This window comes from Anas platyrhynchos, chromosome 5 (assembly GCF_047663525.1).
Source record: "Anas platyrhynchos isolate ZD024472 breed Pekin duck chromosome 5, IASCAAS_PekinDuck_T2T, whole genome shotgun sequence".
Taxonomy (NCBI): Eukaryota; Metazoa; Chordata; class Aves; order Anseriformes; family Anatidae; genus Anas; species Anas platyrhynchos.
In genome coordinates, this window is record NC_092591.1 from 57,062,608 (window position 1) to 57,086,631 (window position 24,024).

Here is a 24,024-nt window from a genome sequence, read left to right on the forward strand (position 1 = left end):
CTCTTCATTCTGTTGTCACTGAGACTCTTTCAAACAGGTAGTTAAGAATAAAATTTCTGATGGCTGATGCTGTCAAAAATCAGTTGCAGAGTTTGGGGTGATCCGGGATGTGGATTCTTTCTGGTGGTGTGACATGACTTCTTCCAAAGAATTATTACCAGTAATAATCCTTGATAGTCATGTGTACAATGTCAAGATATCCATGTGACATTGACAAGCTACTTCCCTTCCATGCTGTGTTCTGTACAGAATTCTGATAGTCTTTATCCAGTTTTCTTACCTTATATTCTGTACATTGTCATATTTTAAACCTGAGGAAATAGGTCCTGCAATCCACTACCTTTTAACTAAAATATTATTTAATGCTTTCTGGTGTAAATGTCAATAGTGCAGGCAACGTAACAAAATTTTCAATTTTTTTTTCAAACTCTTCTGTTGCTATATTTGCTTTTCAGATTTTTAGGAAGTGAATTGGGATTGGAAAATGGAAAAAATACATATTTTAATTATGTTACTCATTAGTGGAATATAAAATCTTGCACAGCAATGAAGTTTTGCCAAATGCATGCTTGTATCAAAACACTGATTAATGAAGTCATCAGAAATTCCAGAAATGTAAGAGTTTGTGTCAAAATGGACACAATGAAGTATATTTTTCAAACACTTGTGCACATAATACTACTCCTCAATGTTTAAGAACTGGGTTATTCTCCATCTTTCTTAAATAGACTATGTTCAAAGAAGTGTGTAGAAGTATTATATTGCTAGGAAAAGTGGGCATATAAATTATTTATATGGCCAGTGTTTCCTGTAAACTGATGGTCGTGACTGTGCAGTAGTGACAAAAGCATCTTTATTTTTTGTGTTGCTTTTTAGAAAAGCTCACGCACAGAGTTTGACTTAGTCAATGGACCTGTAGCTGTTATCATTTGACTTTACCTGTGGATAAATGCATTTACTTGATCTTGTGATCTGCTATAGCCCCCTTCTATTTCCTGATAGCACTTTGCTTTTTTTTTTTTTTTTTTTTGATAAATTTTGGTACAACTTCTGAGATGTTTCTAAACTTGTGTTGTACAATTGACCTCCCCAATATCCCTGATGCAACTAGTAAGATCACGGTGCTACTGAATAAGGCATACAAGGTAGCGTGAATGATTTGTCATAACATTGGACAGAAAGGAAGTAACTGGGCTGAGGTTTGCATTAAGGTGTTGAACTCTTCCATATAATGATTTTTAGGGTGATGATGTAACTATGGTATTTAGAGGAGATACTACAATTCTTCAATGATTACATTCTTTGGAAAAATGGAAGACAGATTGGCCAGCTATGCAGCTTAGTGTGCTCTCATTTGCATTTTGGGGTTTGTGTTGTGATAGAATAATGAGGTGTATCAGCCTAGATTAAGATGGCATCTGGCTAAATATAGCACATTTTCAAAAGAGAAGAATTCTCCATGTTTAAAATGAGCTTAATAGCTTGAAGAATTACGTAAGATTTCATATAGAGGGTATCTGGAAAAAATAAATTGTATCATATTCTTTTTATTTTTACTTCTGTTTCTGTTTGAGTAATTGAATGTTTGGTGCAAATTGGGCCATGCTAAGTGCATTGATCAGTCACGTTAAGAAAATTGCAATGCCAATAAACACTGGAGAAAATAACTGAAGTTTTGAAAATCATCCAGTTGTTTCAGCAGCATGTTGTGTCTTCACCTAGTGTTGCTGTATTCACAGCCTGAATGCTGAGTATTTGATTATTGCTGGAAAAGCCTCTCACATGACAGTCAGGATTTCTAGACATTTCTGCTTCTGTCCAGTTTAGACTACATTATCCTGACCTGGGTGTTACATGATACAGGAACTGACTTGATCTTTCTTTGGTAGTGTTCAGAGTATACACACTTGGTGCCTTTCTGCGTAAGGAACAAAACAGTGAGGGCTAGCAGGATATTCTGTATAAAAGAACGAGTTCTTCCCTTTGGCAAGATCCAAAAAGAGGCTTTGGTGGCTCAAATCCTGCTTGTGGAAGAGAGGATTCAAAATAATTGCTTGACTATTTTTCTTGTGCAGCAAACCTCTTGATAGGAGTGCGTGGTAAAACTAACAGCTGTCAAACTTAGAGAACCATCTAGTTGTGCACATGGATTTTGAGAAAGCTGAGCACTCCTGGCATGTTGATAACATTAGTGCTGGGTCAATACTGAGTCTAGTCCTGTTTACCATTTTCATTAACAGTTTGGACAATGAAGTAGAGCGCATCAAGGAAGATGTTTGTTCTCTACTCAGCATTGGTGAAGGTGTGCTTGGAATACTGTGCCCAGTTCTGGCCCCCCAGTACAAAAGAGACCTGGACATACGGCAGAGAGTCCGGCAGAGGGACTACAAAGATGATCAAGGGCCTGGAGCTCCTCTCCTATGACGTGCTGAGGGAGCTGGGACTGGTCAGCCTGAAGAAAAGGAGGCTCAAGGGGATCTCGTCACTATGTATAAATACCTGAAGGGAGGATGCCAAGAAGACTCCTTTCAGTGGTGCCCAGTGCCAAGGCAAGAGAGTTGGGCCAGATAGTCTCCAGAGGTCCCTTCCAACCCTAACCAGTCTGTGATTCTGTCATTAAACCCATAAGTAGTCTTTTGGAGGTCAATGAACTAGAGATAAACATGTTTAATTGCTTTGCTCTGAGGGAGATGACTACTAATCTGTGTAATTACATGAAATCGTTGCTGTTGCTGTATGGTCTTTGCTACTTTTTCCTGTCACAATCATTTGTTTGATCTTAACTTCATAATAAGGTGTGATTTTTTTTTTTTTTTTTGGCAAATAACTGTATGTAAGTAAAGTTTGTAAAACAAAGAAGTTTTGATAATGGTTATTCCTTTGGCCTCTAACACATGATCATGGCATGCAAGCATTGTTACAGCCAAATGGAGTAAAACAATTTGTTTGCAGGCAACCAGAGATAAGGGGGAGCAATAAAGTCTGCTGTATTTACACTCTGTTAGTGATGAAATTCATTTTATCTCCTGTGTGTATTTTAGGTCTTTCTTAAAAAATAGATAATAGCATGTGAAGTAGCACTACTTTTTTTTTTTTTTTATCGTGTTTTGAACTAATACTGCATTAGAACTAATTAAATTATATGGAGTCGCTCTATGCATTGTGATTCAGTCAAAAAGAACCAACAGAGGTGAGACAAATCAGCTCCTACTCTTGTAACATGCTAGCACAGGTAGTACTTAGCTCATACATTTCTGTCAGGATGTGAAGTCTGGTATGTTGCTTCTTTCCAGCTTTTGGCAAGAACTTGTGATAGTATCTATACTGTCATGTTGAAAAGCAAGCAATTAGTTTAACAACTTTTAATGTAAAATACAGTTTATAGTTAATGTTCTTGTTTATTCTTTTTGTAATTAACATCTGAAAGTCTATTCTAAAGAAAAAAATAGAAAAACTAAAACAAATTTGCCTAGCTTAGTTATGACATTTTATGCTGAGATTTTCCAGCATTGTGTGTTATGTTAAAATAACTCAATAATACAATCGAGAGTGCTTTTTGCATTAAAAAAAGGAATTGATGGTTATTCAGAACACAAATTATGGGTACATGTTCTTTTTCAGTGACTGATGTCAATGCTGCAAACACTTGAATCATGTTTTATTACTGTAGTTACATGTTGCTGATTAAGACTCTTCCTAGTATTGAACCAGCTGCAGAGTTGCAACAAAATGTTGGAAGTTCCTGGTGTTCGATTATATGCTCTGAAGAGCAGAGTAGGTGCCTTCTGTAATCAATGGATTGTATGAATAATCAATGGATTGTATGAAATTGGTATATTTATACAAGGTTTTTAAACTCATTATTTTTGCCAGTGGAGAATGACAGAAGTTTTCTCAGCATCTGTATTGTGTTTTGATTGCTGTATTAATGTAGTAAAGAGTATTAAAGTAAATGGTAAGTCATACTATTCTCACTAGGAATTTGAACTCATATTTGTGGTAGGAAATTAATCTGGTTTTAATTGCCCATGAGTTTGAAGTATGTTCCTTTTTGTAAAGCTGATATCACATAAATATAAATCAGTAACTGCCTGTTCTTTAATTATGTATTAGAGTATTGTACCTGCATACTAGATGAGAATGGGAGCATCTCAAGTTACGTTGTATTGGAGGTCATTAAATCTTCTCTGCTCTATGAAGTTTAGTAGCACTGCATTTCTAATTACTTGAAAAATGTACTATGTTTGTGCTGCTTGTTGTAGCTGTGTTCAGCTACAGAAAGACAACTCTAGCTTTGTAAGCAACTCCATAGGGATTTTGAAAGTATGGAATGCAATTGCCATAAAATATACATAAAATTACAAGTGTTTTTAAAAGCCCATCATTGCAAAAAATTGAGATGTCTTAATACAAAATCAAACATTATAATAACGTAAGAATATTTTTGTAGTTCATAAATACACACCTGAGTTCTATTCTGGTTCCAAAAAAAATATTGTATTGCTATCATGAATCACTAACGTAACCAGCATTCAATCACAAATCAGCTGCCATTTTCTGTTCTTCCATTGTCACTTCCAACTTCCCTTTTCTCTCTTCAGGCAGATTATTTCTGCTAAAAGTGCTGTAAAATTTGTTGCAATTCTACAAAATGTTTTTAGAAAATATCCTTTACCGTGGTTAGGTTGCCAGTTGTAAGTCTTACACAAAAACTCACTGACAGCTAAATGATGAACTTTATTAGCACTCTTGCTACCATGCTGCAAGTATGGCTGTGATATAAAGTAGTAATTGGAGGCAGCACAGTTTCCTCTTAATGAAAGCAGTGTAAATAATGCTGATAGTTGAATTGACGGAATATGGCTTCTGATGATATTTTAATTCTCTACTCAGATATCTATTTGTGGACACTGGTAGATCTTCAAATGACCAAAACATGGCGTGGTTGACCAACATGGCACAAAAATGATGTGCAGAAACAGTTTACCATAATGGCATAACAAAACTTCTACTAAGTCACAATATTAGCAGACATAATTAGCATAGTGCAAAGATGCAGAGCATCACCTACTGTCTGGAGTTACCAGCACTCGTGTGCCTCTTAGGGCATGCCAGTCTACAACACCTTGTTATTGCTAGAGCCTGTCCCTGGACAATGCAACCTCTGCAGTGGTTTGTGCATCTTGGTAGAACATCTCTTGTCAAACCATTTCATTCACCTCCTTGCATGATCTCAAGTGGGCAGCATGAACTCATTTTTCAACAAGTCTGTAAGGGGAGCAAATGCTGCTTGCTCCCTTTATGCAAAACCTGCTGTAGGTTAACATGAGCTGGCATGGTGAGGCTCCAACACTGCATCTAATGATCCCTTCAAATCATCAACACAGCTACAAGGAGAGAGGCATCTACCATTAGAGGCCACCTTGGGCACCTCTGTGTGCTGTATCCCAGTCTGGCGTAGTACAGAACAGTACATATCCTGTGCAGGCAAGAAGTCTACAGGTGTGACCTTTTCAAAGAAATACTGATCCTAAAGCTGGAACCCATGCTCACTAACAACAAAAAGAAAGCTGGTAATGTGTCATGCTTCATTGCAAGTGCCCCAAATCCACAGTTCTAGAGCACTGCTCTGCTAAAAATGAAGGACACAGGTGTTGTTGTTAAGGTGCCTATGGAGTAAGAAGTATGATGAATAGTTTGAGTTTGCTGGGGAAACTGTGTAATTTTTTAACAAGAGAAGAAAAATAGCCACAGAGTATATAATGTTTCATTTGCAAGTCAGCTGAGCTTCACTATCCTGAGGACCAGAATTAATCGTGACTCATATTGATTTCCTTTTCCCCAATTCCATCATGTGTGTGTGCATTTTAAAAATTAAAAACACCCTAAGGAATTTGAAGTTTACGCACATGAAATCATTGGAAATGGGAAAATGAAAGCATCAAGGTGGCAGGACAAACAATATAGTCTTTCCAGAATGCATACTCTGACTAAGACTCATGATAGGTTTGTTCAGAGTGTTTCAATGTGCTTTGCATGTTTGCAGTTTAGATACTTTCCTAATACCACAGTACAGTGGATTTCTCTGGACAGGGAGTGTATGGGACACAGGTGTTTTGTTTTTAAGCTTTTCTTATCAAATGGACTTTTAGTGATATGCTTTGTAGAAAACAGCGCTTCGTGGAGTTGGGGGCTAACCATCCTTAGGAGATTGCAAATGCTATGTTACCTAGGGTTTCTGCTTATGTAACATAAAGCTTTTAGTGCTGAGTTTCAGAAACCTGATTTTAATATCCTTAGATAGAAGCTACAACAGATTAAATTAAGCAATAGTTCATAGAGGGAGAGCAGAGAACTTTCTGAGTTAGTTCTTGACAAAATAGTTAATGAGCTTATTGCATAAATAATGTTAAAAATGAATGGGAGATTATGCTCAGATCACTGCCTTTTGAATTCCTCTTACAGAAAATAATATGCTTTTGAAATGGATTTGAAAAGGTATAATTTCTTTTGAAATATCCATTACTTAATCAGTAGGGAATAGTACATGAAATAATACTGAACGAAATACTGATGAAAATAAAAAACGCTTTCTTTGTTAGTGTAGTTGAATTGGTAGCTGTGTACAATTCATGATCTCATATTTACACTTCCGCCTAAGATGAGTGAATAAATACTTCATTTTTCAATATACTTTTTTTTTTTTTTCCCTGAGAATAGCATGGTGTGTTTTTTTGATATTTACCGCTGTAGTACTATCAAGTTGAGTATGTGTTTACGTTAAGCTACTTTGATATAATGTTATAATTTAATAGACAGACTGTTACCAATGCTTGTTATTTGTAGTGTTACAAAGCTATATACCTATTATCTAATTATAGGAGATATCTGTGAGATTTCTACATGCTGCATGTTTTTAAGCATGTTACTCCAAACGGAGTTGTAAATTGAGTCCTGCCATGAACTTCAGTTGACAGGAAAGAGACTCCGTCTGTCTTTCAGACGAAAAGTGATCCATCTTCCATTAGTCTCTTTTAAATAGATTGTTTGTTACCATAATAAGATGTTCCAAAGTCAACACCGACATTTCAGATTGTTTCGTGTAACTGAGCTGGTGTAAGTGACTTTACCTATGTGTGATGGGTAGATGTGCAAGAGCACTGCTATTGATAGTTCTTTTTTCCTGTTTGTACATGTCAATCTTAATAAGTTTTTAAAGAAACATGTTTTGTTTTAATTCACATTTTCATAGTGAATTAAGGGAAGTAGGTCAAAGTTCATTTGAGCAATATTTTCTTATTTCTTTCACGTGTTGATCTTCAGAACTTTTTCAGACATAATTGTAACAATAAATTAAAATGCCAAAAGCTACTTGCGATAAACTCTATATGAAGAGATTCGGAATTCCTTCTTCATTCTCAATTACAATCTTATACCTCAATAGTGCCTTTTAAATTATTCAAAATTAAAGTTTAGCTTCCTGGTGTTTATTACAATTTTTTAGACTTGTTCAGAATGTGTATTAGGAAAAGACAGTCCTAAATTTCATTTTGCTTTTCCATTATATTTGCTCGTAAACACAATCTATCAAAACTACTCAAACAGATGTTGACATCCAGCTTCAAACTTGATGAGTTGCAGAGCAAAGATTTTCTGCATATACCTCAAATAACATTTTTTCAGTTTCATGTTCAAAGTTTTGTTGTACTTCACAGAAAATAAGTTCTTTGAGAGATGTCACAGCCCACATGGGAAAGAAGATGACATGATGATTGTCTGCTTTAGTATAAAAAAAAAACAAACAACACAGATATTTAGTGGTTGAAAGGTAGGTGCTGTAAAAATGTTGAATACGTGATAAATGTTTAGGAGAGGTGTTTCCTTCTGTAATGTAAAAAAAAAAATCAATACAAAAGAGAATATGAAAACATGGCTGGCTTGCCTTTTGAGTTATTGCAGTCAGCGTATCAAAACAAATTTTTAAATGTGGTTGTTTACTGACATAAGTTCATTCAATATTAATGGTTTGTGGAAATCTTTATGATAGACCTGTGTTGTATGTGTTTAGGTGGTGACATGGAGAAAGAGAGTAGGAGAATTGTACTGATTACGTTCTCCTGTTGATGAACAGTTTCAGCAGCCATTAAGATTCAGAAGAGACACTGCTGTGAGAGAGAAAATAAAACTTTTTTATCCTTCTTCTAAAATGCCTTGCTGCATGGAACAGCTTTTTTCCCCTTTCAATGGGTTTCTTACAAAAACATCTGAATTTGAACATAATGTTGTGTCAGAGTAATTATATTTTTTGTTGATTAAAAATCACATTCCGTAACAAATACGTAGTTCTGACAGTGTGGGAATACTTTGAATTGTGTTGGCCCCAGAAACAGCTCAACTATTACCTATGAAACTAACTCCTTGCCATGCTAAGGCACTCCATGATACTGCTTTGGCTGCATGAATTAATTCTCTCTATACAATGTAGAATATATATATGTACACAGTAAAGAGTGGGCATGTTCAATGGAGAAAACTGTTAACTTCAATTTTTGGAGATGATTGTAAATTAATTTGGATAGAATGGATTAATTGTTCTTTATTGACTCAGAGGGCTATTTTTATCACTACTGTGATAATTTTACATAAAATTATTTAACTCTATCTTTACAGTAGTTCATTGCTGTATGTACATGTTTCTAGGAAACGGTGTTGGCTGGATGGGAAAGTCATAATATATTTCCGTTCCTGGAATTACCATGCAGTATTTTTCTGCATGTTGTAACATGAGAGGTTGATTTCAGTTAGGATAGATTTTATATATTTTCTGAATACATTTTTGTTTCTTGATCCAGTTGGACAGTTGCCTTGAAATTAAGGCACTTGAACATACCCATAAATTACTGGTTTTTGAAAGTGCGTGGTAATTGCGTGTTGCATAGCAGAAATCATACAGAAATGAACTAGAATTAAACAAAAACCTCAACAATTTACAAGTGATGATTTTTTTTATTGTATCTCAAAGAATGTGTCAATAGCTTTTTAAAAAGGTCTGAGTGAAGTGTTTGCTCCTTAATTTCAGTAAGTACATGTATTACAGATTTGAAAGGAAGAGAGCCTTTTCTCCCATGTTCTGAAATACTGACCAGCTGCATTTTGCATTTGAAAATGTATGCCCATTCACTGAAGTTTTAATTGGTCTTTAATTAACAATCAGAAAATGATTTAGAATTGGATTAGCTGTATGCGTTTGTTCTCATCAGCTAATACTTCTGGCTTGGAAGAAGGAAGCTACAAAGCAGAATAGTTTTAAGATGAATGTGTTTAAGTTGTTTCATTAAACAGTGTAATTTTTTAAATGGTACTTAATCCTGTTATTAGAGAGGTACATTTATGTGTGAGCTTGCTCCAGCTGCCCTGTTGCAATCAGGACAGATACTTTCACAGTCAGAGGTTCCCATTCATTCTCTGTGCCAGCCTTACGACGACTTCTAATTCTGTATAAGTAGAGGCTGGATATAGAGTGAGCAGTCATTTTGGGAAGGCTGCCTTCTAAAAGCAGCATTTGCCACAGGATCCTGGCAGAAGCCCACTGAGGATTTTGCATTCTCTCAGTCCAGCCTGCTGCAATAGAACTTGTATCTCTATGATGGGTCTCCATCCTTTTCCCCAGGATGATTAAGTTCTGCTGTAGTTTCACAGAATCCTTCCTTTTAGAGGCTTGGAAGGGAATACAGTAAAGTTTGGATATATATTTTTCTTCCTTTTATCATCATTTTGTAGATTTGTATTTCTGAATCATTTTCTTTCTGTGTTCATTGCAACTGCAGGTTCAACAAGTTTGCTATTAACAAACATCAGAACTGAGAAGCAATTCTCAATTTTGAGCTGGATTTGTTGAGGTGTATTTTGAACTTAGTGGAAGGGAAGGAAAAGCTTAAGGAACTGAGAAAAGCATCTTCCTTGTCCCACTGTGTTCTTTACAACACGTGCCCAAACATTTGTCTGTATGCTTTATATCAAGAAGCATTTACTACTTTTAATATATTAATCATACTTTCACAGTGATTAGTTTTAAAAAATGTAATGAAAGCATAAAATAGACCAGCTATTCCTTGAAAAAAAAAAACTAAAAAAAAACAAAACTGCTAAAACAAGACATACCTATAGATTTCCTTCTCATTGCTCCTCACTTCTTTCTCCTTACATGTATATGAAATAGTTCTTGTATTCTGACAGTGTATTGAAATTGTAAGCTGTGGAAAACTCAAGATGTTTTAACAAGAGGTCAGATATATTTGTACTTTAATGTACTTAGGTTTGATATTTGAAAAATAAAGCAGAGTGGAAAACAAGTTGTGTTGTGGCAATGAACGATTTCTATTGTGAATAACAGGGAAATTCAGAAAAGTACAGGTTTAGAGAACATGACTCATCGTAGAAATACCGGGAGAATGAAGAGGCAAAAATGTCTTGCAATGTGGTGGTTATTTTGTTTATGATATTATTTTTCCTCATCCCCCCTCCCCTTCTTTTTTTCCTAAAGTGATCGAGTAGACGCAAATAAAAGAAGAGCAGGTACTTACTTAGATACCTACTAACAGTGCCTGCCAATGCAATAATAAATTGAATATTTATTGTTAGGCATAACAAGCATCTCGGTTCAAAATACAGGCATACTAGGAGCTTGACCTTTTTTTCTTATTTAAAAGAAAACACTAACATTCGTTTCAAATATAGAAACTGTATTATTGTGACAAATGCTGGCTTGTCATCCCTCTGGGGAAGATGGGTGGAAGCCGAGAGAGGTGTTGTGACCCAGTCATGACTGGTTTGGAATATACTAGTGAATGGTGGCCTTCGTATCGGACAAATGTCACTGCTCGTCAGATAACCATTTGTTCTTGTGAACTTACTTTAGTTATAATAGCCAGTATAACAATATGTCAAGAAAAATTATTGAGATTTTGACATTTGATGTCTCAATTGCATGGAAGACTTCATTCATTTTATTTTTCTTCCTTCAGCCTGTTGATACCAGGCATTTTCTTTTTGTCTGACAAGTCAGGTAGCATAGTTTGGATGCTAGAGAGTTATTGTTCTTCTCTTTTTCTTTGCATAGTTTGTTTCAAATAAATCAGTACTCTGGTATTTTTTGTAGTATCTGTTTGTTTCAAGACTGTAAGAAGTGGAGAGAGTGTCCTGTACTTTCAGAACAAACATGTTGTGTAAGCAGTAAAAAGATGCTCATTTGGTAATTGTTATTCTTTCTTCTGGATGTAGAGTGTGATGGGTGAGGGACTGTTATGGCTAGGGGTATGGTCCCAGCTGTGGCAGTAGGAATTGTGGATTTATTTCGCTTCTGTACCTCCCACAGTTTACTTCGGTGATTTTTGTTTATTATTTTTGAAGCTCAGTTGTGGATGCTAAGTCCTACAGCAGACTTGTATCCCTGTTAAACTATTATATTCATATATAACATTGATATAAACCCGTAAAGTATGTATTGCTTCCAAGTTATTTCTTCTTCTGGTCATGTTATAAACTTCTGTTCATCTTGTTTTCTGTTCTGAAAACAAGTAGTCTTGGCTTACTTTTTTATATATCAGGAAGTGTATTCTTCTGTTAGCGTAAAGAGTTGACTTACATGGGATTCTCTTGCCTTCTTTTGGATTACCAGTGAGTAGCATTCTGTGGTATGTGCAATGCAAACGGCACAGATGGCATATGGTTCTGTATAGCGATCATGCACAGTAATAACAGGTAATAGCAGCATGTCTTCCCATGCAAGGCCTACCGTTCTTATTGACGTGATAGCTTTCTTCACTATCTTCCAAGTGATATGTTGAAGCTGTGTTTGAGATTTAAGAGCATTTAATTTGTGAGGAGGGTACTACAACACGTGCTCTGAATTGTTCTAGGGAGACCTCATAGCAGCCTTCCGGTACCTCAAGGGGGCCTACAGGAAGCTGGGCAGGGACTCAGGGAGTGCAGCGACAGGACAAGGGGAATGGCTTTACTAGAAGAAGGTAGGTTTAGTTGAGGTATAAGGAAAAAATTCTTTCCTGTGAGGGCGGTGAGGCTCTGGAACAGGTTGCCCAGAGAAGCTGTGGATGCCTGTAGTGGGTTTACGTGGCAAGGCTTTGGTAGCAGGGAGCCATAGGGGTGGTTTCTGTGAGAAAGATCTAGAAGCTGCCCCATGTTTGGGAAGGGCCCCATTGTTTTCCAGAGCTGAGCCAATAAGCGATGTTGTTTTGCGCCTCTGTGAGAACATATTTAAGACAGGGAAAAAAACGCTGCGCCACACAGCAGCCGGGAGAGTGAAGGGAGTGAGGAACGGCCTTGCAGGCGCCAAGGTCAGTGTAGAAGGAGGGGGAGAGGTGCTCCAGGCGCCGGAGCAGAAGTCCCCTGTGGCCTGTGGTGAGGACCATGGTGAAGCAGGATGTCCCCCTGCAGCCCATGGAGTACCACGGTGGAGCAGGGTTCCACGCTGCACCCTGTGGAGGAGCCCCTGGTGGAGCAGGTGGCCCTGCACCGATGGAGGCTGCCGCCTGTGGAAGACCCCTGCTGGAGCAGATTCCGGGCCGGACCTGTAGCCCATGGAGAGGAGACCACGCAGGAGCAGGTGACCTGGCAGGAGCTGCTGCCCGTAGGGGAGCCAGGTTGGGGCAGTTTTCTCCTGAGGGATGGACCCCGTGGTACGGACCCATATCTGGAGCAGTTCTGGAACAGCTGCTGCCTGTGGGAAGCCCACGCTGGATCAGTTCATCAAGGACTGCATCCCGTGGGTGGGACCCCACACTACAGGGGACGAGAGTGACCCTGGAAGAGGGTGGATGGGGGGGGAGGTGCTTTTGGTTTCTTTCATTTGTTTCTCACTTCTCTAGCTTGTTAGTAATGAGCAATAAATCTTACTATCTGTCTTCTTATGCTGAGTCTGTTTTGCCCGTTACAATAATTATTGCGTGATTTTCTCGTACTTATCTCAACCCTTGAGCCCTTTTCACATATTTTCTCCCCATTCCTCTTTGAGGAGGGGGAGTGAGAGAGCGCCTGTGGTGGAGCTCGGCTGCCCACTCGAGCGGAACCATGACAATGCCCCATCCCTGGAAGTGTTCAAGGCCAGGTTGGATGGGGCTTTGAGCAACCTGGTCTGATGGGAGGTGTCCCTGCCCATGGGGGTTGGAACCAAGTGGTCTTTAAGGTCCCTTCCAACCCAAAGCATTCTAAGTTTGAAATGTTCTGCTAAGCACCTTATCCTGCTCTATCTGAATGGCTGCCACTTAAGGAAAAATTACTTCAGACAACAGTGAAAAGTGCCAACAATATGATATAAGAATACCAGAGAGAAGTAAATGTACAATTGTCCCTTCTGTGAGTATGTTGGTCTTCAGAGAAAGTGCAGAACAGCGCTGGAGGAAAAAACTTGCATTTTCCCAGGAAGGTGGATTTGAGATTGGAATTTTATTATCGGTGATCTTGGCGTTAAGATGTTCAAGTAATAACACGTGCTGATGGCAGAGAGGATGGTCCTTGTCATTAGGCGGCAGAGATGTTTTTTTAGATTAAAATAAGTGGATAAACAGGGCTGGAGGGTTAAAGAAAAAATTATGCAGTGCAAGATCATTCTTTTGGGAATAACGGGCTTTCAGTTTTTAGAAGAAACTCATCTGTTGGAAACAGTAATGGAGAAGGCCCTATGTGTACCAGTTAATTGTAGCTTTTTCCTGTGGTATCTACACGTCAAGTGACAAGGTGAGAGTTTGGGCTGAAAGGCAAATGGCTGGTGTGCCATGTCGGTGAAAAAGAGAGATTAACAATGAAGAGCTCATACCTGGGATAGAAGACTGCTTGACATAGTACTTCCTGTACGATATTTCAACTCATCTTGGATATTTTGTACCATTTGTCCAAGTCCCTTTGAGATCATTTCAGTGTTGGAAGAAAAAGAAAAACAAAACATTTTTTGAAAGATCAGCATCAACATGAACTGCCTGAAAGAATTAAACTTAGTAGCAGTAAACACAAATTATACATCTAAAGGAACAGATGACTTTTAGAACATGACAAAGCTCTTTCCCTTAAAAAAACATAAAACAGACTAAAAGTTACAAGCTTTCTCACTAGTTCCAGTATTCTACATATTCTTAAGGGAACTCTCATGTAGTTTCAATTTATGAATGTCATGTTTGAGTTTAGATTTCCTAATATTTTTCCAGTCTCATTTTGTTGCACAGTAAAAGAAAAGTAGTTGGAAAGGCTATCAGATGTAATGGAGTACATTTTATTAGAATCGGCATATAATCAGAAGCACAATTGCAGATTACATCAGTCATAGGAAAATGAAGTGCTTAAAAGATATTTATTAGGAGATAGCTTGTCAGTGAAAAGTTTTTGTATGGAGAATAAGGAAGATGAACTTCTTGTATTTATGTAGCTATCCAAGAGTGAGCTAGCTAGTTGTAAAATGAGGGCTATAAAGTTTTTGTTTGTTGTTATGTGTGTGTCATGAAGGAGCCGAATGGTTTCTAAAATGTACAGTCACAAACTGATTATAAAATTCCCAAGGGGAACTCTGATGGGGCTATCATAACTTAACAATGGAATGGTGAGTCACTGCTGGAGGAATTCATGTAATAATCTTTTCTGGTATTTATAGGACCATGAGGATAAAATGTCATTTAATTTTATTTGATTAAAAACTACTAGGTGAGAAAGGAGAAGAAAAAAATGAAGCATTTTTCTTCTGTCTCAGGCATGAAAGATGACTGGAACATATTTAAAAAAATAATTATCAAGCAATATACTATAGTGATTAAAACCTGATCAGTGCTTCAAAATATTTGTGTTACTAGTAAAATTAATTTATTTGATTATTTAATGTGATTTATTTGTAGTTTTAGTTTCTAGATGCAAAATGCTGCTTTTGAGTGATGCCTCAACTAGACTGAGGCATCTTTGTGAGTTCTAGCTTGCCAGTGTAGGCATATATATGTCACCGTTCAAAGATTATCCGTAGAAGGTTTTTATTTACCTTGAAAAGTTATGCCAAGCTGTACTTAATTTAGCCTTACCTAGGTTTGCTGGAATGCCAAAAATTCTTGAGCCTATTCTATTAATGCTGGTGATGCAGTGTTCTATCTAGCATTGTGTATTCAGTCCTGCACTCACTTCACTTGATTCAGAGCTGTTTCCTTTTTTATGTCCTGATCTCAGTTTAAGGATTGTTACTGTTTTCAGCTGTTGCCTCTAAAAGGTTTGTGTTTTGTCTCCCTTTGCTTCCCCCATCTCTTTTTTTCTTCCTTTTTCTTTGTTTTTGGTTTTGTTTCCATATTTTATTTTTTTTTCCAAGAAAGGGCAGTATAATTTGAGCATGTGTTTATTCACAGTGAATGCTTGCACGAATTCTTAACTAAAGCTTTTAGATGCTGTCACAATACTGAGAGCTTGTCACTGTATCATTGTACAACAGTCCATATCCTCTCTTTTCTTCTCCTTTGCACTGCCAATATTCATTTTCTGTTTCTGTATAAGACCTTCTGTGTGGTTCATTACTATTCAGCATGTGTAAGGGGTTTACTGAGCTTAAAGTTAATCAAATTAAAATTAGGGAAAGCAGAGGCAGATATTGCTGAGGAAAGGTGAGATTGTTAAGCAAAATAATAAAGATAATAAGTATTCTTAATTGACACAAGATCCACAAAATCTTCAAAAATTCCTTTGGAAGAATATTTAAGTTGTCTCAACATATAGTTGCCAAAAATGTCCCTAACTCCAACTTGTCATGCTTTCTGCTATTCAAACTTGATAAAATAATGGACCTTGAGACGTTCCAGTGAAAGAAAAGACACAAAGGATCAAACTGATATAATACTTTCTAGGGTTCACCTAAGAACAGTTTGATATTTGGAAAAAGAACAGATGTGCAAACAACAAGCAAACTGGTAAGCCCATCAGTGAAAAGACTATGAAAGAGTATGTTTTCAAACTTCACCTTACTTGTGACTTTGAGTGGAATAAAATTGTTGTTTCAGACTTTTTTTTTTCTTTTTTTTTAAAGAAGACATAAACATCTACTTGCTTTTATCACTTCCTATGCCTTCCTTGACAGCACTATAATTCCCTTTTAGGAAGGCAATGCTGAGGTTTTCACAGACTCGTGTGGTGAACTTCTAGCTTATGATTTCAAATAAGAGTATTTCTTTTTCTTCTTCTTCTTTTTCTTCTTTTCTTCTTCTTTTTTTTTTTTTTTTTTCTTAACAAAAAGCAAACAAGAAACAACAATAACAACAACAACAAAAAAAACACACTCAATTAGATGATGTTATTCATGTTGTTTAAACTTATATTTTCCAAGAGGAATTATGATGCAAATTAGGTTGTTTTTGAGTTTTCGCCTTGCAGGAGTTTTCACCTTGCAGGATTTTCTTTGATATTTCTTTGAATTCATGTTATTTGTTTGCAATTCCCTAAGTAAATGCAGAGTTAACAACTATACTTCTATATTAATAATTTCCATTTAAGAGGGGTAATAATATTTTGTTAATTAGCTCGATATCCTACTCAATATCCAGTACTGGACTTTACCAAGATCTTACAAGTAACAGTACAGTGCAAAAAGCAAAACAAAACAAAACAAAACAAAACAAAACAAAAAAAAAACATTTCTCTTCCCCTGTAAGAGAAAGAAGAGTTCCCTGAAGCTGATCAATAATGATAAATGATGTTTTTGATAGCTTGGAGTTAATGTATGCAAATATTTTCAAAATCTAGCTGAACTCTTGTATGTAGTTATGTATTTAAAAAAACAAAACAAAACAAAACAACAACTGCATTTTTCTGTCTGTTTCAGTTTTGTGAATGCTTAAATAGATTGTGGAGACAGTAGGGGCATTATGTTGTTGGCTCTGGGTGTTTTGCTCAAAAGGCATGCTACTCTTGCTCTTGCTTCACCGCTTGGTGATAGAATGGCTCTGGTTGGAAGGGACCCTAAAGATCATCCAGTCCCACTCCCCCATAGGCAGGGACGCCACCCACTGGATCAGGTTGGTCAGGGCCTCATCTAATCTGGTCTTGAACACCAGGGACAGGGCATCCACAACCTTTCTGGGCAGCCAGATGTAGTCATAGCACATATTTGCACAAGAAAAATTTGTCACATACCACTGGGATTTTTTTTTTTTGCATGCAAAGACTTTGGAAACTGTGCAAAGGCAGCAGTAATCCTTAGTCACAGCTGATCAGAGAGAGAATTGGGGTCAGACTATTCCTGCACTGGGTGCCAGAGTAACAACTTCAAGAAGTTGTTTGTGACAACTTCTTTGATTGCCTCTGGAAAGGAGTGGACTTCGTTAATATTTCTGCATACCATGGTGCTTGCCTTTGGAAGAATAGTTTTGGTGTAATGCAAAGTCAGTGTTGATTACCACACCCTGCACCTGAAATTACTGGGAGTTGCATGTACATATTATGTTGAAGGGTTTTTTGACTTTTTTTTTGTCTGTGTGTTTTTAGTGCTTTAATAGATATATTTTTTAACCTATTACTCTTATTGCTAATGGAGCAACATTTAAAGACAGATATTGAAGTTCTTATGGCAATAAATTTAGGGATTAAATAATGTGTTTGAGTAACAGAACTGTCTTATACATACTGCTCACAGAAAAAAAATATTATATTCTTTGGCAATTCTTTGGTTTTTCGTATGAATGATGCAATTTAATATTGGTCATTAGTTTCACACACACACACACACACACACACACACGTATATATATATATATATATATTTATATACAATTTCATGAATAGTCACTTTTATTGTTATGGAATTTCCATAAAACGATCAAGGGATTTCCTTAAACGAAGCTTTTCTATATGTTTTCTAAAAACTGTTTCTGGAAAAGCATTTGTACTTTTCCTCATTCTGGTCTTCATTGCCTTTGAATTTCCCTTTGTATCCAAAGGGACTTTGTGGTTGAATCTTGTTATGAAAGGATGCAAAATTTCTCTTAAAGGCTTTGGAGTGTGTAATTTTTGTAAATAAGTTTAGTTAACATGAATTCTATGTAATTTAATATGATTTTGCTTGACAAGTAGTTTTTAAAAACTGTTTCGTATTCAAAAATAATTTGAGGTGAAAAAATCCATAATTCATATTGGAGGATATGGAGAATCTATTCTAGTTTAGTTTAGTTGCATGGAGTCGGATTTCTGCCCCTTTCAGCAGAGGTCAGTTAAATCAACTGAGAGGAGACAGTTATGGGAATTCAGAGATGGAAAAGCCAGGGAAGATGTTTTTATTCTCATTTTTACTTGTGTTAAAATACACTGTTACAAAACGATAAAAATCTTTTTCTTTTCTGAACTCCAGTATGTTTTCCCTAGACTATAGAATTATAGATACTTTCCTAGTAATTTAGAAAGGAAATAAATACATCTGAAGTGGAAGTGCAGTCATACAACCTCTGAATTGCTAAGTGAAGAGCCAGCAATTTCTGTCAACAAAATCGTTCTTGACTTCTAAGTAGTTAAGTAGCAGTGTTGTCAGCCTAAAGGAGTAAAGCATATGGGGCAGCTGCTAAAAAGAGTACTGCTGTTTCACAGATCAAAAAAACTTAAAACACCAATGAATTCTAGTTTGCTTTCTTGTATTTCTCACTTCAGCAGGGTCCGATAGCCCAGCCCACCTTGCTACAGGGTGGCTGCAAAAGCGTCCTGGTCAGCCTAGTGGTCAAAAGGACTCTGACTTCAGGAACCTCTCTGGAGTGAGTCTACTGAAACTGTAGGGCAGTCTCCCTTCCTTGCAAATGATTTTCTCCAGATGTTCTCTTCCGTGAGTGTGGCTGAGAGTCAGCCAGTTCTTTGAAGTCATCTTATCTCTGTGTGAGATTTGATGACAGCATCACCCTTCTCAAATATGAGACCAAGTCTCTTGTTGCTGGTTTTCATCAAATTTTGATGGTGGGAATATGAAATTTGTATTTCTCTCTGGGAACTTGGGGCTCTGTGTACCTGTGCATCATTTTGTTTGAGCGCAGTCAAAGTTACAAAAAAAAAAAAAAAAAAAAAAAAGACTGTGGTATATGATAGCTATTCCTCAGAAGCACAGTAATAGACATTGTTTATCAAAAGGCGTAACTTAAGCCCTCAGAGTATTTCACATCTGACAACTGAAATGTGGTTGCTGTTCAGGTATGCATTCCTGTCCTACTCTGTGTTTAGTTAACGCATGTCATGATGGTAGTCAAGTTAAAGCAGGTTGGGGCTTCAGTGTATTTTGGTAACCTAAATACATAGCCCAGTCCTTGCACAGTGAACCTGAAATCAGTGATACTGCCTTCAAAACTTACATTTTCTGCACGGGTCAGGTCAGTCCCAGTCAGTATATATGTGTGCCTGTGCTGCCATCACACTTTAATCTGTGGTATAAAACTATGGCAGTGTATTTTTTTTTTTTTATTGATACACAAATCTGTAAGTCGTCTTTTCAGATAGACTTACAAAGCAGATGGTGCTGATTGCTTCCTATAGCCCCATGTCTTACCTAGCTTTATATGCTTCAGAACAAGCAAGTTCAATGAAGCATTGAAATAAATAGCTGGACAGAAGGACTGGAAATAAGTGCAAAGAATATGAAGTTGTAGTTGGTTATACCAAATTATTGTTCTTCTGTTATAGTTGGAGAGGGGGGTCCCAACCAACCAGAAAGGTTATTTTGAAATGATTTCATATTTTGAGCAGAATTGCAGGTATTTCCAAAAAGACATTTTGGGACTATTGAAAGGTATATTTTCCTCGAGCATATGAGAAAGATGAACAAAAGAAGCTTTAAATAATCAGTTTATTATGGTTCTATTCTAAGGTAATGGTGTTGTCTTTTGTGTTCCACAGTGTTTCCTTGATATGACATTTGGAGCCGGAGGTCATACAACAGCTCTTCTTGAGAAAGCCAGCGACATTACCGTGTATGCACTAGACAGGGATCCCACAGCTTATAAAATAGCTCAGCAGCTTTCAGAATCTTACCCGTAAGTTGTCTTTCCTGCCTTAAATATGGTTGAGATAAGCTTGACACTTACCGTGTTGTCATATTATATATACAATGTAATATTCTTATAGTTTTAATAGATAGTTTGTAACCCCTTATTGTAGCATAACATTATGTCTGTGTATACCTCATTAAAGAGGTGATCCAGTTGAATTTATTTATAATGTTTATATACAAGTCTTTGTGAGTTTTTTGGAGTTAAATGCATATTTTGCACTCTGTTAATTTTAAGTGTGGTTCTAGTAGCTCATTTTAAATATAAAATTTATATTTTAAAAGGAATTCATATGCTCTGCTTCCTTTGAGATTATTCTGATGGCAAAATTGTGCAAAAACATATTTCATGATTTTGCTAATAAATATTACACAACAGAGGAGGGAATAATATACTTTAAAATTAATTACTGTTGTAATTTCTATATAGATCACTATGAATAGTATTTTTTTTAAAAGACATTTCAGTTTTAGGCCTGCTGAATATTGTGTCAATTGTACTACTGACTTCAAAGCTACTAACCAATTTAATATGCTACTGTTTCTGTATAAAGACTTTAGTTCATGCTTCAATTTTCTTGTTAAATAGTGCTTAATTTGCTAAAGGAACATTGACTAAATTCCGATTTTCAGTTCTAGTTATACAAAGGTCTTGTTTCGTTATTTTGTTCAAGAAACAACCCAGTCAGAGCATGCGTGCACTTATGCACAAGTATGCTACATGTAGAGATGAATATACTTTTCAGGAAGTTCTGTTGTTTAAATTTCACCAAGAAGTAGAAATATGTAGATACTACATAATATAGAATAATTAATACTTCAGTTTAGGGAGAGTAGTAACGGGACTATTTATATCAAAAGAGATTTTTCATAAGGAGAGGGAAATCTTTCCAACAATATGAAAAGTGAAAGACATGGATAAAGAAACACATGGTTAGTCATGTTTCCTGGCATGAAAAGGAGTTCAAAGGCAGCAATACTATGTAAGCAATATAGAAGGTATTTTTTACTTTCTCTTAAGAATGGTTTAACTGTGCATTCCTTTCTTCATGTGCCATTGTCAGATGCCCAGTGGGAGAAGTTGAAGCATGTGACAAGAAAGCATAGATAGTTTTATCTGACTTTGTAAGACCACTTATATATATTTCTCCAAATTTGCAATTCTTTGTGGGCTGAAGTGACATATAGCTTTTACTTATATATTTGTGGGATTACTCTTCCAATTGTAATTTCTCCATTACAGGAGAATGCTGTTTTTGACAGATTTGTGTGGAGATAATAGGCAAGGAAAAGTCCTTTTTTTTTTTTTTTTTTTTTTTAAACAAACAAACAAACGAAAAAACAGCAAATAGATTCCACTGGATGCTATTGAAATTGTAACATCTTCTCTAATAAGCCTCCTTTTTCATTTTGTCACAGAAAAATAAAAGTAAGAATCCAGATTAAAGCTAATACTGTATGTAAAAATTTTCAGAAACATCCACACAACATAATACAATATTGAACAGTCCCCTGTCTCTAAATATATGTATTTTTAAAGTGTCCTATGTGAACCTGATGTGAAGGAAGTGTATTTTCCAGATAGATGAAGAGATTTTTCACATGTTGGATGTTTTTCTGCCAATATCTGGCATCATTAATTCTCTACCTGCAAAATGAACATTACTTGATATATTATTACATTTGATATAACTTACTATGGTATAAACAAAGTAGTACTTCAATTTCCTGCTTTTATTTGTACGCTCATGTTAAACATAGTCATATAAATGTTATTTACTTTTAGAGATGCAAGTTATCCTTAAAAGGCAGTGGATTCTTAAATGAGTGTTAAATTGTTGATAGAAAAAAAATAATTAATGACTGAAAGATGAATCCATGCTACTTGAATGTGTCTTGTAAGATACAGAGCTGTATTCTTGTTTTCCATCATCTTACATCTTTCCCATTGGAAAGAACAGGTGGGTTGATTTTCAAAAGGTGGATATATCTTTCTTACGATAGCTAATGTTGAAAGTTAAATTAGCCATCTTAAGATAAAAGAATGTTCCTATCTGAAATATGTTCTAATTATTAATTTGCTTTCCCTGAGATGTCAGTTACATAAAAAATTAAAAGAGGGCAGGAGCGGGAATGAGTATACTAGTGACAAGAGTTTTAAGTTAGGGTCTGCTAACAAATCAATTGTAATTGTATTACAAGATTCAGAGCTTTCATTTTTTGGTATTCATTAAATGATGGTTAATCTTTTTTTTTTTTTTTTTTTTTTTTTTTTGTGTGTATTTTCTGCACTATTTTAGAAATTGATAAAATTCTGATAAGAGGATTAATTCAAGTCTGTGTTGGCACCAAAGGTCAGGGAATTCATCCAAATGAAATCTTTATCTGGTCAGGTTTACTGTCAGTTGAGTTCTCTCATTTGGTTTACCAGGCAGACACAAAAATAGTTTTGCTATCATGAAGATGGTAATGGCTGCATGCAGCTGCAAGCTGAGAGAAAAGTAGGGCTGTCCCTTTTGCAAGAAGTACAGCCAAAGATATAACTGACTGAAGACCTGCAGCACAGAAGTATGAGCTTCTCCATTGTCTTATCTACGGTTGTTTTTAGTTTCTGTTTAACAGTTCTGTTTTGGGAGAGGTTATTTGACTTAGTCAAGTGCTTTACTTCCTTTGGAGCTGACAGCACAAGAGGGAAAAAAAAAAAAGGCTGTTATGCAACTGTAACCAGTAAAATCAGATCTCCAGTATGTCTGAAATTGTGAGTGCAGTGGGCAATTTGAGTTGTGCATCAATTGAATTTTCTGCTGTCATTTTGTTACTACTTCAAATACAGTATCATATTTGTTTGATCTTTTGAGGATGTTAATAAATTCCAACATATCAACTGCATGATCTATCTTTGGTCTTGTAGCATTTATTATAGTCCATCCTACTTAAAGAAAAATAAAAACCTTTAATTATAAATATACAGAAATAATTGCTCTTGCTTGCTCTGGTTAGGCAATATTGTGGATCTTAGTAAAATTATATAGTTTCAAGTGTTACTCTCTTTGGGGCTTAATTTTTAAAAAATATCCTATGTCTTATGTCACTGAGTTACAAGATTATTAAAGCTCAAGTTGCAAGAAATATGCCCAGAGAAATGGCTGGAAAACATAATGATAGCTAAATTAGGAGATTTTTCTATGTTTGTAACTAATAAATGAAGTCCCCCTTGTACTTCGCTGAAAGCCAGTTGGAGTAATAAGTCACTGAATGAGAACACTGGCAAAATATATTTGATGTTTGTATTTTAAATGTCTCTTTGCTTCTTGGTAGTGATTTTGTCAGAACTAAAATCCAAAGAGGATAGTGTTCCCACTGCAATTCTGGCATTCATTTAGCTTCCCTGTTTATTATTTTTATTTTTTAAAGCATGTAGTGCTGCTTTAATAAGGAGAAAATAGGTCAGGGCCTGTTAGATATTCAGTGTGTGGGTGGGAATCCTTTGACGTGCTTTCTGGGGAAGCCTCTAACTTGGGAATTGCTGCTGAGAATCCAGAGAACAAGATAAAATTCAGTCGGTAGCAATATATATTACAAGTAAACCCTTTCACACCCACTGAAAGGGAGAGGTTAGAAAGGTGGCTGAAATCTAGCAATTAACCAATATCATTGCAAGCTTTTAGGTATGAGAAACCTACGCAAAGCCTACACAGAAGAGACGATATGCTCTTTGTAATTCTCTGCACGGAATAAGCAATCGTGTCCCATAAGTAGGGATAAATCGTAAAATAAAATAAAAAAAAATCTTATATAATTAAACTGTAATATATTTTACTGTAGTTCTAAAGTAATTTTGAATTGGTGCTTGTGGATTTTGCTTTCAGGGTTACACTAAGTTTACAGATAAAGTGGGATAGCATCATCAACTGTATTTTTGTTCTGGGAAAAATAGAATTGATTTCATTAAGTTCTAGGGAAAATAAAACTTTCTTTAGTTG

At 36.1% G+C, this 24,024-nt stretch overlaps 1 protein-coding gene across 4 annotated transcripts in view; it reads left to right on the plus strand.

The window, feature by feature from the left end:
* METTL15 (methyltransferase 15, mitochondrial 12S rRNA N4-cytidine) overlaps positions 1-24,024 on the plus strand; it is a 94,782-nt gene that overhangs the window by 19,313 nt on the left and 51,445 nt on the right. For all 4 annotated transcript variants that reach the window (XM_027458141.3, XM_038180195.2, XM_038180194.2 and 1 more), the window contains one exon: positions 19,891-20,027. In XM_027458141.3, coding sequence (XP_027313942.3) covers positions 19,891-20,027 — 137 coding nt within the window. The remainder of the gene's footprint in view (positions 1-19,890; positions 20,028-24,024) is intronic.